The sequence below is a fragment of the Eptatretus burgeri genome, chromosome 7 (assembly GCF_056783735.1).
Source record: "Eptatretus burgeri isolate ZD-2024b chromosome 7, Ebu_testis_v1, whole genome shotgun sequence".
Classification (NCBI taxonomy): domain Eukaryota; kingdom Metazoa; phylum Chordata; class Myxini; order Myxiniformes; family Myxinidae; genus Eptatretus; species Eptatretus burgeri.
The window spans coordinates 10,533,790-10,546,289 of NC_140967.1; the positions used below are offsets into that span (position 1 = coordinate 10,533,790).

Genomic DNA, 12,500 nt, shown 5'->3' on the forward strand with positions numbered 1-12,500 from the left:
GAAAATAAAATGGAGGCAATGAAGGGTGAGATGCAAACACAGCGGCGAGAGATGCAGCGCATGGGGCGAAACCTCCAGAAAGAGCAGAAGGCAATAAGGACGGGCATAAGAGGAATCAGGGTGGCGCCACGTGTTGGAGCGAACGATCTTGGGGGGAGTGTGGATTGTGTCGGTCCTGCAATGGAGACGGGCGAGGTCACAATAATAAGGGAGACATGTTGGGCGAGACTCGTGCAGGTGACCGAGAAAGTGACGGTGACGCAGAAGGAAAAATTAAATGGGGTGACTGAGACGTATCGGGAGAGACACATGGAGACGTAGGAGATAATGAAGGAGGTAGCGGTGACAACGACGGAGACGCAGGGAAATAGAAATAACAGAGACACGGGAGATAGAGGAGAGAGGGGGTGAAGTGGACGACACAAAGGACGAACACACACACATGGAGGTAGTGGGAGACAATGGGGTTGAGCTTGAGGAATGTGTTGGGACCCGATGCAAGCAGCAGGATAGCCTCCTTCAGGAACGAGGGGAGGGACTGTGCCCCCTTGAGGCGGATCACGACGAGGAGAGTCCGGTCTGTGCTGTATCATGTGATTGGGTTTTCGTATATCATGACTCGCCCTCAAGGGGTGGCAGGAATGTACATCAGGACGCGCAATAAAGCGGAGTTGATGCTAACACTCTTGCTTCTCGTGTTCCGCGGCACCTCGTACACCATAGTTGGCTGACGAGGGTGGTTGAAAACGGACATTTGCCCGTTTTCGTCGGAGACAACTTCGAATTGTTTGCCGAGCAATTGGGATGCTATTTCCACGCGAATGATGTGGTCGACGAGAGCAAACAGAAGTCGATCTTGCTCGCTTCGCTTTCGGCGGAACATTATCGACTACTGAGTGATTTGGTGGCGCCGGACAAGCTCCGTGATGACGGGCTGTCGTTTCAGGACGTTGTGGAGAAGATTAAAGCACACATGGCGCCGGAGAAGTCATTACAGCTCGCTCGATACCAGTTCGATCGCCTCTCGAAAGGTGCAGAGGAGCGCGTCGCTGATTTCGTGGCGCGGATTAAGCATTCTTCCGTGGCCTACAAGTTCACGGCGGGGGAGCTTCCAGCTCGGCTCAGAGATCGTTTTATTGCTGGTTTGCAGGATGCGAAGATGGTTTCGGCGGTTTTACGGCTGAAGGGTGAAGACATTGCATTCGACTCGGCGGTCAGCACGGCTACAGCGGTCGAGCAGACTCGTGGAGATGTTCGGGCCATCACCGGCCACGCGGGGTCGCGGGCACCCCGGGACGCGCACACGACCTGCGGTGCGGGTCGGACGTCGCTGCGCGGCCGCACGAGCGACGAGGTGACACCGCGGACGTGTTTGGGATGTGGAGGTCGACACCTGCGCCATGCGTGCCCGTATAAAGGCACCGTGTGTTTAAATTGTCACAAGGTGGGTCATCTGAAGCGTGTGTGCAGTGGGGCGCCGGCCACCTTTAAGGTCATGGACGGCGATGTGCGAGGCAACCCGGGGCGGAACCGGCGGCCGTTGTTGAGCCTGTTTTCAATTGGCCCTGCGGCGGCGCGCCCGATGACGGTGGAAATCGAAGTGAACAAAACGCCGATCACGTTTCAGGTCGATACGGGAGCGGCTGTGTCGATCATCGGCGAACAGACCGCACGTAGACTCAATGGTCTGAAGCTTATCAGGTCAAACCTCACGCTGTTTACGTACACCCGCGAGAAGATAACGCCAGTCGGGATGGCAGACGTGTCTGTGTGGTACCAAGGCCTGGTCGCCACACTTCCGTTGTACGTCGTGCGGGGGAGGGACCGTCTCTCCTCGGCCGAGATTGGCTGTCCTGCATCAGGCTAGACTGGGCCGCAGTTCACCTTGTGCAACCCGTGCTGAGCCGGTGGGAGGATCAGTTGGAGAAGATTCTTCAAAGACATCAAGGTATGTTTTGCGACGACCTTGGGAAACTCAAGGGCGTGGAGGCAAAGCTCTTCCTGAAGGAGGGGGTGGTTCCTCGTTTTTGTAAACCACGTCCGGTGCCGTATGCCCTGCTGGACAAGGTCAAGGGTGAACTGGATAGGCTGGAGGCCTGTGGAGTGATCGAACGGGTGTCGTGCTCAGATTGGGCCACCCCGGTTGTCACGGTGCTGAAACGGAATGGAGACGTCTGATTGTGCGGGGACTTCAAATCCACGGTTAACCCGGGGCTCAGCGTGGAGCAATATCCACTGCCGTCAATCGATGAAATATACGCGCGATTGGCGGGGAGTCAATACTTCACGAAGCTAGACCTGCGTGATACATATTTTCACCTGGCGATGGATCCTGGGAGTAGCGAGCTTTTAACAATCAACACATGTCAAGGGCTCGATCGATATACCCGACTCTGTTTTGGGATTGCTTCGGCCCCAGCCTTGTGGCAGAAAGCCATGGATCAGGTTTGCATTGGCCTGCCCGCTCAGACCTACCTGGACGATGTGCTCATTGCGGGGAAAATGGCGGATGAGCACCTTGCGAATATTGCCCAAGTGCTGACAAAGCTAGAAGCGTGCGGCCTGTGCTTGAACAGGGACAAGTGCGCGTTCTTCAAGCAGCGCTTGAAATACCTCGGGCACATCATCACGCCAGAGGGGCTGTTGAAAGGTCCTCGGAAGGTGGAGGCGATTCAACACATGCCACCGCCTCGCGACAAGACGCAGCTGCGCTCGTTCATTGGTATGGCCCAGTATTACCAAAGGTTCGTGCGCGGGCTCAGCTCACAACTTGCGGCGTTAACACGGTTGCTCAGGAAGGACGAGCGCTGGGCTTGGGGGCCTGCACACCAGGCGTCGTTCGGCCGCGTCAAGTGGCTGCTCACAGAGGGATACGGTCCTCGTGCACTACGAGCCTGCGCGTCCGCTCTTATTGGCATGTGACAGCTCTGCATATGGCATCGGGGCAGTGCTCTCCCACAGGATGGATGATGGTTCCGAGCGGCCTGTTTGTTTTGCATCCCGGACCCTGTCCGCAGCAGAGCGGGAATATGCCCAGATCGAGCGCGAGGCTCTCAGCCTCATCTGGGGTGTGCGGAGGTTTCATCAATACCTGCTGGGGCGGCATTTCACTTTGCAGACGGATCACAAACCGCTTCAATTCATCCTGAGACCCGAACGCGGGGTACCGGTGGTAGCGGCCGCGCGAATACAGCGGTGGTGTCTGTTTCTTGGTGTTTACGATTATGATATTTAGTTCCGAAGCATCGAGAAGCATGCTAACTGCGACGGGCTCTCACGCTTGCCGTGTGCGGAGGGTCCAGCTGCGTCTGAGTCGGCCGACCGGGTCGATGTGTTCGCGCTGGGCCAGGTCCAAAGCGGGCAGATCACGGCCAGACAGGTCGCGGTGGAATCGGCTCGTGATCCTGTGCTTGCCCGTGTCGTCCAGGCGATTTCTACGGGGAATTGGAGCAATCTACCTTCGACACCGGCCTTCAGTGATTCCACCGAAGTTCAGGCAGTGGTGTTTGGAAGAACTGCATGTCAGTCACCTTGGCGTCGTGAAGACCAAGAGTCTTGCTCGTAGCCTGTTGTGGTGGCCGGGGTTGGACAAAGACATTGAGCTGTTGGTTAAGCGTTGCGCCACGTGTTAAACAGATGCTGATAACCCGCGTCGAGCTGTGGGACTATGGCCTACCCCAGACAGAGCCTGGCAGAGGGTCCATGTAGATTTTGCGGGGCCAGTTAATGGCAAAATGTTTTTGATTGTGATCGATGCATTCTCTAAATGGCCGGAGGTTGAAGTAATGCAGCATACATCAGCAAACATTACAGCAGAGAAACTGCGGACGATCTTTGCTAATAAAGGATTACCGGAGATCCTGGTCTCTGATAACGGTCCGCAGTTCATCGCAGGTGTATATGATGAGTTTATGCGTCAAAATGGTATTCGACATCTAAGGTCCGCACCGTATCATCCTGAGACGAATGGGCAGGCTGAGTCGTTTGTTAAGATGTTGAAACGATTTTGCGCAGGGGGGGGGGGTGTTGCACCTGTGCAGACAATGGTCGATATCTTTTTGCTCCATTACATGAACGCGATTCATCCTGTCACAAGTGATTCACCTGCCATTCGTCTCTATGGACGGGCATTGCGGTCCAGACTGGATTTGCTGCGACCTGGAGGGTCGGGGAGTGGGGCGGTGTCGCGTCCGACGCTGCTGCGCGGTTTCGATGTGGGGCAGCGGGTAATGGTGTGCGATTATTTCCACAGTTCCAAATGGGTGCCGGCTGTGGTCTCGGTGGTGCTGGGGCCGGCGAATTGCATGGTGCGGACTGATGGTGGGGAGGAGTGGAAGCGGCACGTGGACCAAATGCATGATCGCTGTTCAGCCTCACCCCCCCACACGCCCCCGGGCCGAACGATGTGGGACCCCCACCTGTAATGTCGCCGTGGCCAGAGGTTGTATCGCCAGGGCCGGATGTGCCGACGCCCAGGGGGTCTTCGCCTTATTCTGTCCTGCCCGGGGACATCGGGCAGGCTGGTCGGCCGGGGGCGGTTGTTATTGCGGATGGCGCGAGTCCGGCGAGGGTGTCACCTCGAACGAGCCGGGAGGTGTCTGAGCCTGGGCTGTCTGGCGGCGCTGCTCGTCCGAGGCGGGTCAGAGTGCGGCCGCGGTACTTGGAGGATTATGAGTGTTGATTGGTTTCGGGTGGTCATGTTATGATTGTCCTTTCATCATTTGACTTGTTATTTTACGAGGGGAGGAGTGTGCTGTATCACGTGATTGGGTTTTCGTATATCATGACTCCCACGCTAGGGGTGGCAGGAATGTACATCAGGACGCGCAATAAAGCGGAGTTGATGCTTACACTCTTGCTTCTCTTGTTCCGCGGCACCTCGTTCAACATACGGTTGAGCCTTGCGAGGTAGAGGGGGCGAGTGCTATGAATGGGTGCACGCGGAGCTGGGGGGGAAGGAGACCCAGGGAGCGCTTGAGGTAGCGCAAATCCCAGCGTGGTCGTCCCGGTGTGTGTGGTTACGAGTGTGGCGAAATGCGTGCTGGAAAGCACGCATTGTGTGAGTGAAACCCCGTGTGTAAGTGTTATGGCGTGTGCAAGCGATTCTCCGTGTGTGAGTGAAATCCCGTGTATGGAAGAAGCACGATACGTGAGTGAAAAGGTGTTTAAGGGAGAAGCGACGTGTGTGAAAGAAACCGCGTGTGTGAGGTCGCGGTATGAAAGAGAAATGGCGGTTGGTATGTGAGAGGGCACAACTGCGTGTCCGAGTGCCATGGTGGAGTGTGTGAGCATCAGGGCATGTGAGAATGTGCGCGTGAGAGTGCGACAAAGACTGTGCTTGAGGAGGAACAAAGGCCGTGTAGCGGCCGTAGTGGTTTCGAGGACCGTGCCGGATTGGCACAGCAGCACGCGCGGGGTCCGTACCGTGCTTCGCACGAGGCCACCACATGCGCACCTGCGTGAGTGAAATCCGGTCCGGAAACTCATGCGGTGCATGTAGCCGATCCCGCGGACGGACAAAAGTTAGGCTGGAATTGTGAATTTGATTTGCACGGGTTCTCCGGGCGAGTGTGTTTGTAAAGCTCCATGTGGCCTGCGTCATGCGTTCTGTTCGCAGAGCGTGCGAAGCGGCCGATGTGTTACACGTACCCCGGCTTGCGCAAGAGATCGCGCATGTTCGGGGTGCGAATGACATCATCGGGGATTCTGTGGCGCGGGTTACGGACGGGCAGAGCACATGTGCTCGCGTGGGGAACCCCTCAAGCACGGGCCTTGCTTTGGGAAGCGCAGTGACGTCGTGGCTGCATGGTTGAAATCAGGCAGAAGGGAATCCCTGCGGGAGGTTACCGTCCAAGGGGACGATGTGCGCGAACAGCTGCCATGACGTCACGGGCAGGTTGCGAATTGCCGCGCTGGTGTTGGCAGGAAAAAAAAAAGCAAGCCTCGCCACTTCGAGTGGACACGAGCCCCAGGCAGAGGGTAGAAGACCCCCTTGCGAGGGGGCACAGGAAGTACTAGTGAGGGGGATGGGTTAGCGATAGTTAGACCGGCTTCTTGGGGACATGAGATGGTTGTTCCTCATGGAGCCTGTGGAATGGATTAGTTCGAGAGATTTCAGTTTCGATTTAGGAAATGGGAATTGTTGGATTTTTGGAGACACGGACAGACTGGAAATGTGTGGTGGAGACGTAGCTGAGCAACGTGAAGTAAATGGAACGTGCATGAGTTTTAAGGGATGACGAGGGCGCACGAGTTAGTGAGGGGATTTAATTAGGAAAGATGGCAGTATAGAGTGTTGGTGTGAGTTGTGAAATGGAAAGTGTGTGAGGAATGAGTGTGGGACAGCGGGCCCAAGTGTGTGAGTGGAGCGAATGTGGTATGCATGGTGCGAATGACTGGTTGGGGAGGAGTGATTCCCACCCAAGAGACCCCGGGGTCAGTTTAATGTTAGGTAGTGGGTCGTTAAATTTACTAATAGGAGGTCGTTTTGTTGGTGTCGAGTGAAAGCACGAAACCCATTTAGAGGGGTGCAGGAGTTCATGGACTTGCTGGGAGCGTGGCTGTGGAAAGGTGAGTTTTGTTTAGTGAGCACCCCAGGCACCGGACTCGTTGGCCAGAGTAGGCCAAGGGCCCAAGAGGGGCCAGGATAGTGTAGTGGGCACGGGCGACCTGTCGGAAACGGGACTCGTAGCGCAAGAACGCTACCGGGGCAGTGTAGTGGGCACGGGCGACCCTCAGAAAGGGACCCGGGGCATCAACACGCCATGTGGGCATCGGAGAGGGGCAATGCCAGAGAGGGCAACCCCGTGTTCAGAGGGAGCAGGTCGGCTCGGAGGCAGCCTGCGGGCCTGGGGGTGCGATGGTTAAAGTTCCCGGAGAGGGGGAGTACTGCAAGTTGAGCCACGCTGCCCAGCCAGGAAATTGTGCGAGGGCACGAATGAAAATTTGAGGGCAAGGCCCAAATTTATAATGGACACCAACACAGGCGACGGGAATCATGGTTTTTAGAACCGATAGTTAAAGTGTGAGGCGTTTTTGGAAAGCCCCGGGGTAGTTTCAGGTTAATGAATGTTTGGGTAGATAGGAGATGTACCCCTTCGCACCATCCATCCCTTCACTCGTTGTCGGCCGCTGGACTCACCTTGGTAGATCGCTGAACTCTGAGGAGGCCATTCTGAGGCTTTGTTGGGCCTCGAGACAGGACGCTAGTTTCTCCCTATTCCCCTCTAAAAAGGATTTTAGGGGTTGGGAGTAGGCTAGGTGGACATGATAGGCGAGCCAAACAAAGACGATAAAGGGGGTTAGGGAGACAATTATAAAAGGGAAATAAATTTTTTTTTGTGTTTTGTGGCAAATTAAGGGAGTGGGTATGGACAGAGACAGGCAAAGGCGATAGAATGGGGGAGAGACAGTTGGCCGCATTCAGAGCGGCTGGCACCATCGCACTCCCTCCAGACCTGATGGAACCACACCAGAGGCTGGCCAGCTTCACCTGCCGGTCTGTTGTGCTGCAGCTGCCTGTTCTGCATGGACTTGCCTTGCCATGCTGAGTTTGCCTGCCTCTGCCATGACCCCATGCCTGCTAGCCCTTGTTTGCGTTTGCCTCTGTGTCCATCCATCACCATGTGCTCCAGGACCATCCAGTTTTGCAAGGACTGCCCTGCAGGCAGCCCGTGCATCCATCATGCTCATTTGTGTTTTGCGACCATCTCCATCCATTCCCCTGCATCAATGAACTTTGAAATGACTTTTGCCTTTTAGTCCATTTGCCAGAGAAGTAACCTTGTTGTCCTCAAAAGTGTATGGTTTTATGGTGATTTCTTGTTCACAGGCATGCATAGACAAAATTAAGCTTGGTTGCCCAGATGGCAATCATGGGGAAATCTGTTATTTTTGCGCAAATACAAGATGGCCGTCATCGACCGGGCTGAAAATATAACTTTTTAGGTAATGAACTTAAAATTACACATGAGACATCTTTTCCATATAATTTTGGCACGAGGAATCGATATTTAACCTTATTTTTGTGATTAGAAGTAAATTTGAGGTCAATGTTGGAGTTCCTGGCAATTGTTTGCCGTGTGAGATACATTTTGAATGACAACAAGGTCACTATTCTGACAACTGGACGCTCACATACGACATTAATGCGAGTTACTAATTAATTGTTTTGTTTTTACAGATATGGCTGATTCAAGGTGCATTCTTCCCGTGTGTCATGGTGGAGAGGAATTGAAGAAATTCGCTGATCAAGGGATCAAGACATTGATCTCCTGTGCCAAAGCCCATGGAGATGAAGAGCTACGTGCAAAACTACAGGATATTGTTGATGGTGGTGGTGATGCTGTTCGCATAGAATGTCACAAAGGATGCTACTGTACTTACACATCAAAACAAAAAATTGAGAAACTTCGTAAATCAAAGAAAAGAAAAGCTGAAGATGATTGTGTTACAGTGACAACAAGATGTCGCACACAGGCAACAGGCAGTTGTGCGTTTGTTTACAAACGTGACTGCATTTTTTTGTGGCAAAGAATGTTTACCTGTTGATGACAAACATCCAGAAAGATGGGATCGTGTTCGTTAGTGCATGACTAAAGAACGTTTTGACAAGGAAGGTAATCCCATCCCAACTATGAAAGATGCCATCATTAATGCTGCTGAGCAACGTAATGATGAAGTAGCCAGAACGGTCAAGTTACATATTGGATATTTGGTTAATCTCCCTGTGGCTGAGTGCAAATACCATGTACGCTGTTATAACAGTTTCATGACAGTCCCTAAATATGCTGATTTGCCAACTGGTGTTGCAGAAGAAAGTGCCCTAAAGAACGTCATAGAGCGCATGAATTGTGACAGGTCAAAGATGTGGAATAGCGTTGAACTGCATTCCCTGTACTGTGATCTTGGTGGCAAACTCACTCGACATGATATGTTTAGCAAACTAACAGACTGCATGAGTAAGGACGTTATGTTAGTTCGGGTAGATGGATGTGCTACCATTGTTGGTTTCCGTGAGTCCATTGCTAACCATCTGAAAATGGTTAAAGTGGATGATGCAGATGAGAGGAGTATTGATTCTGTGGTAAGGCAGATCAAGAAGGAGGTACACTCAGTCAAGTACAACAGTGCCAATTATGACCTCAGAATTTACACAAGCCATCACAATCAAGGCAACAAGCCCAACTTTACTGAGGTTGATTTCAGACTTGGTGTCTGGTGGTGAAATGACCAAGAAATCTCTAAGCCTGAGCCAGTCAATTCAAAATCATGTTACAGGTACCAGAAATCAGACAGCATTCGGACTGGCTGTCAAACTACTGCACCGCCATGACAGTTCTGATCTTCTAAAGCTCTTTCATGAACATGGGTTCACAACGTCTAATGATGAGGTCCTGAGATTCAGGAAATCCGCTGCTCATTTTCTCGGTGACAATGCTCAGCTTCTCCACCAATTCATGGGTTTGAGTAGAATTGTTGGCATGATTTTTGCCTGGTTTGATAATCTTGATCTGCAAGTGTTCACGCCTAATGGTCGGCGCACTACTCATGTCCTCTCACATGAATTTCAGCAACCCCATCCTGCAGGCATTCTTGAGTATCGGCATGCCCACCCAGGGAAGAGCGACCTTATTATCCCACGACTGTCTAAGAAAGCTGCCCAGTCGAGGACAAGCAGCAGCTCATCAGGGAGCCTTCCTCTGCAGCACTACACTGGGCCATCCAAAGTGAACCCCCCGGCTGTGGATGCAACCTCTCGATTCTCCGACCAAGAAGTGTGTGCCCGGCAAGCTAGTTTAGCTGCTGCACAGGAAAAGGACATGAAGTGGCTAAACACAGTCAGCACACAGGTAAACGCCATGGAATGGGGTGGGTTCAACAACCAAGAAGCATTCACCAGTCATGCAGAAAAAAAGCCAGCAAGTACCTCCATGTTCGGACCCCTTATTGATGCCAAAGCTTCTCATCCAGACACTGTAGTGACTTCACTGGAGTATCTTCAGAAGTCATTGACTGATATGGGAATGACTTATGTCCACATCTCTGTGGATCTCCAGCTCTACATGGTGGCTTGCCAAATCAAGTGGCATGACGTTGATCGCTTTAAAATGTGATTCTGAGGCCTGGGATAATGCACATTGTGCAGTCCTTCTGTGGTTGCATTGGCAAACTCATGCGTGGCTCTGGTGTTGAGACTCTCATCAGTTCAGCATTCGGGGGCCTGGCAGGAATCATGAGTGGCAAGTCCTGGGTTCGATCAATGAGAGCCTTCCGGATGGTTTCGACTGCCCTTCTCATTTCCTTCCTCACCACCGGCCCCAAGACATTCCAGGAATTGTGCAGCTTCCTTGAGACATGCAGACAGCACTCAACTGGGAAGCACTGGGTTGATAACTTCATCAAGCCTACTCTGCTTGTTCATCAACTTCTGCGTAGTGAGAGGGAGACAGACTTCCTGCTGCAACAGCTAACACTTGAACGCATGCTTCCCTACTTCTTTGTTGCTGGTCACCATCACTATGCCCGTTACATTACCCATCACCTTCTGGAGATGCGCTATCTGCTGCCACCAGATGCCAAGTCAGAGCTCATATCAGGTGCTTTTGGGTGTCGTCACCAGGAAGGCATTTGGAATGGTGTGAGCTCTGATCAGTTCGGTGAACAAACTGCTATTAGAATTGGCAAGGGTGGCCTCAAGGGTATGACTTTCTCCAGAGATGGTAGCAGAGTGGATCGATTCCTTTCCTGTCACTGCCTACATCTCAGATACAATGGAGCACATCAACCCTGACTCCTCAAACAAGGACAATGAAGACCAAGTGAGAGAAAAGGGCACGATAATCGGACCACATCACAAGGAGGGGAAGAATAGGAGAGAACTTGATGCAGATGATAGGCGCCGGATTTTACTTGAATTGTCGAATGTGTCTCATCCTCTTGAGAATCACTCACCACATCTGTACAACATTGCCAATGGTCGAATTGCTCCCCGAGAAGCTGAAGTGAATGTTGAGGATTCCGTGGTTATAGGTCAGAAAATTGTTGCAGAGTTCCATGCATCCCTTTCAGGTGGATTCCATGCAACCATCTCATTCCCCATCAAGACAATGGAGCACTTGCAGAAAGGAGTGAAAATTGGGGCAAGATGATCTATGATCGAGAAACCCTCTTCCTCAGGCTGCTGACGATTGGACAGCAAAGACAAATGGAGCTCGGACCAATCTTCCAGTTTGAGCTCTGCGCAGTACCCCCCTCACTGATTGATGAATATGGGTGCTTAAGGAAAGGCAACAAAGCACCACAGGCACACAAATTCTGTGTTCAGGCACAACAGCCTCTGCAACCAGATGTTACCATTAACACGAGCCAACTTCTCTATCATATTGTCTGGCCTTTCAGGGGAACTGTGTCAGTCTTAGTTGAGTCCATCAAGACAAGGCTGTCTACCATTGCTGGTCAGAAGATCTTAGTCTTTGACAAATAATATGATGTTTCTGCAAAGGACCATGAACGAGTGAGGCGTGCAGGCATTGGTTCCATCAACTATGACCTCACAATAAACACACCCTGCCTAGTCGAGACGCCATCCTGAAAAACAAGCAGAACAAGTTGCAGCTGTCCAAGGTTTTGAGTACGTATAACTTTGGTGAAGGAGTTACTGTGGAGAGCCGTAGCCATGGTACGTTCAACCATGATGAAGCAGACATTACAATGATCTCACATCTGCTCATGGCTGCTGAATGTAATGCAAGAGTGATACGTATCCTCTCTGATGACACTGATGTTTTTGTATTGATGGTTTACTGGGTTTACCAGCACAACATCCAGGCCACAGTGCAGATGGAAAGGTGGGATGGAGCAATTTGGGATATCAACACCACCTGTGACCAGCTTGGCCCCAAGTGTCTACAGCTTTTGGGAATGCACTACATCACTGGCTCAGATACCACGTCATACCCATACGGCAAAGGCAAAATGTCAGCCCTGAAGACACTGAGAGCTGGCAACTTCCTTGGTTTGTACTCCACACTTGGTGAGCTGAACGCAAGCCACGAACAGCTCGTGGAAGCAGGGCGGACATTGTTCTGTGCCCTATATGGTCAGCCAGAAGGTACCATGATGAGTGAGATGAGGTACTATGTGTACACAAGGAAGTCTGGCAAGCCCCTCAAGCTCATGGCATTACCTCCAACTGAGATCAATCTATTCCTACATATTTTGCGTGCACATCTACAGACAGTACTTGCAAAATCAGCTGATCAGCAGGCCCCACCTGAACTTGACATTACAAAATATGGATGGGACATCAGAGATGGAATCCCAGTACCAGCAACTTCTGCTACTCCACCAGCCCCTTTGGACCTCATGGATGTTGTGCGGTGTGGATGCAGAGCAGAGGGGAAGGCCTGCAGTACTGCAAGTTGCAGTTGTCACCATGCAAATATCTCCTGCACGCTATACTGCACTTGTGGTTGCAGTGACAAGTGCTTCAACCCACA

The 12,500-nt window shown here is 52.0% G+C and overlaps 1 protein-coding gene across 2 annotated transcripts in view; it reads left to right on the forward strand.

Moving 5' to 3' along the window:
* Positions 1–11,557, forward strand: part of LOC147022656 (uncharacterized) — a 139,544-nt gene extending 127,987 nt beyond the window's left edge. For both annotated transcript variants that reach the window (XM_085887436.1, XM_085887437.1), the window contains one exon: positions 8,183–11,557. In XM_085887436.1, the coding sequence (XP_085743562.1) occupies positions 9,138–10,115 (978 nt within the window). In that variant the 5' untranslated portion in view covers positions 8,183–9,137 and the 3' untranslated portion in view covers positions 10,116–11,557. The remainder of the gene's footprint in view (positions 1–8,182) is intronic.
* Positions 11,558–12,500: the final 943 nt, after the last annotated feature.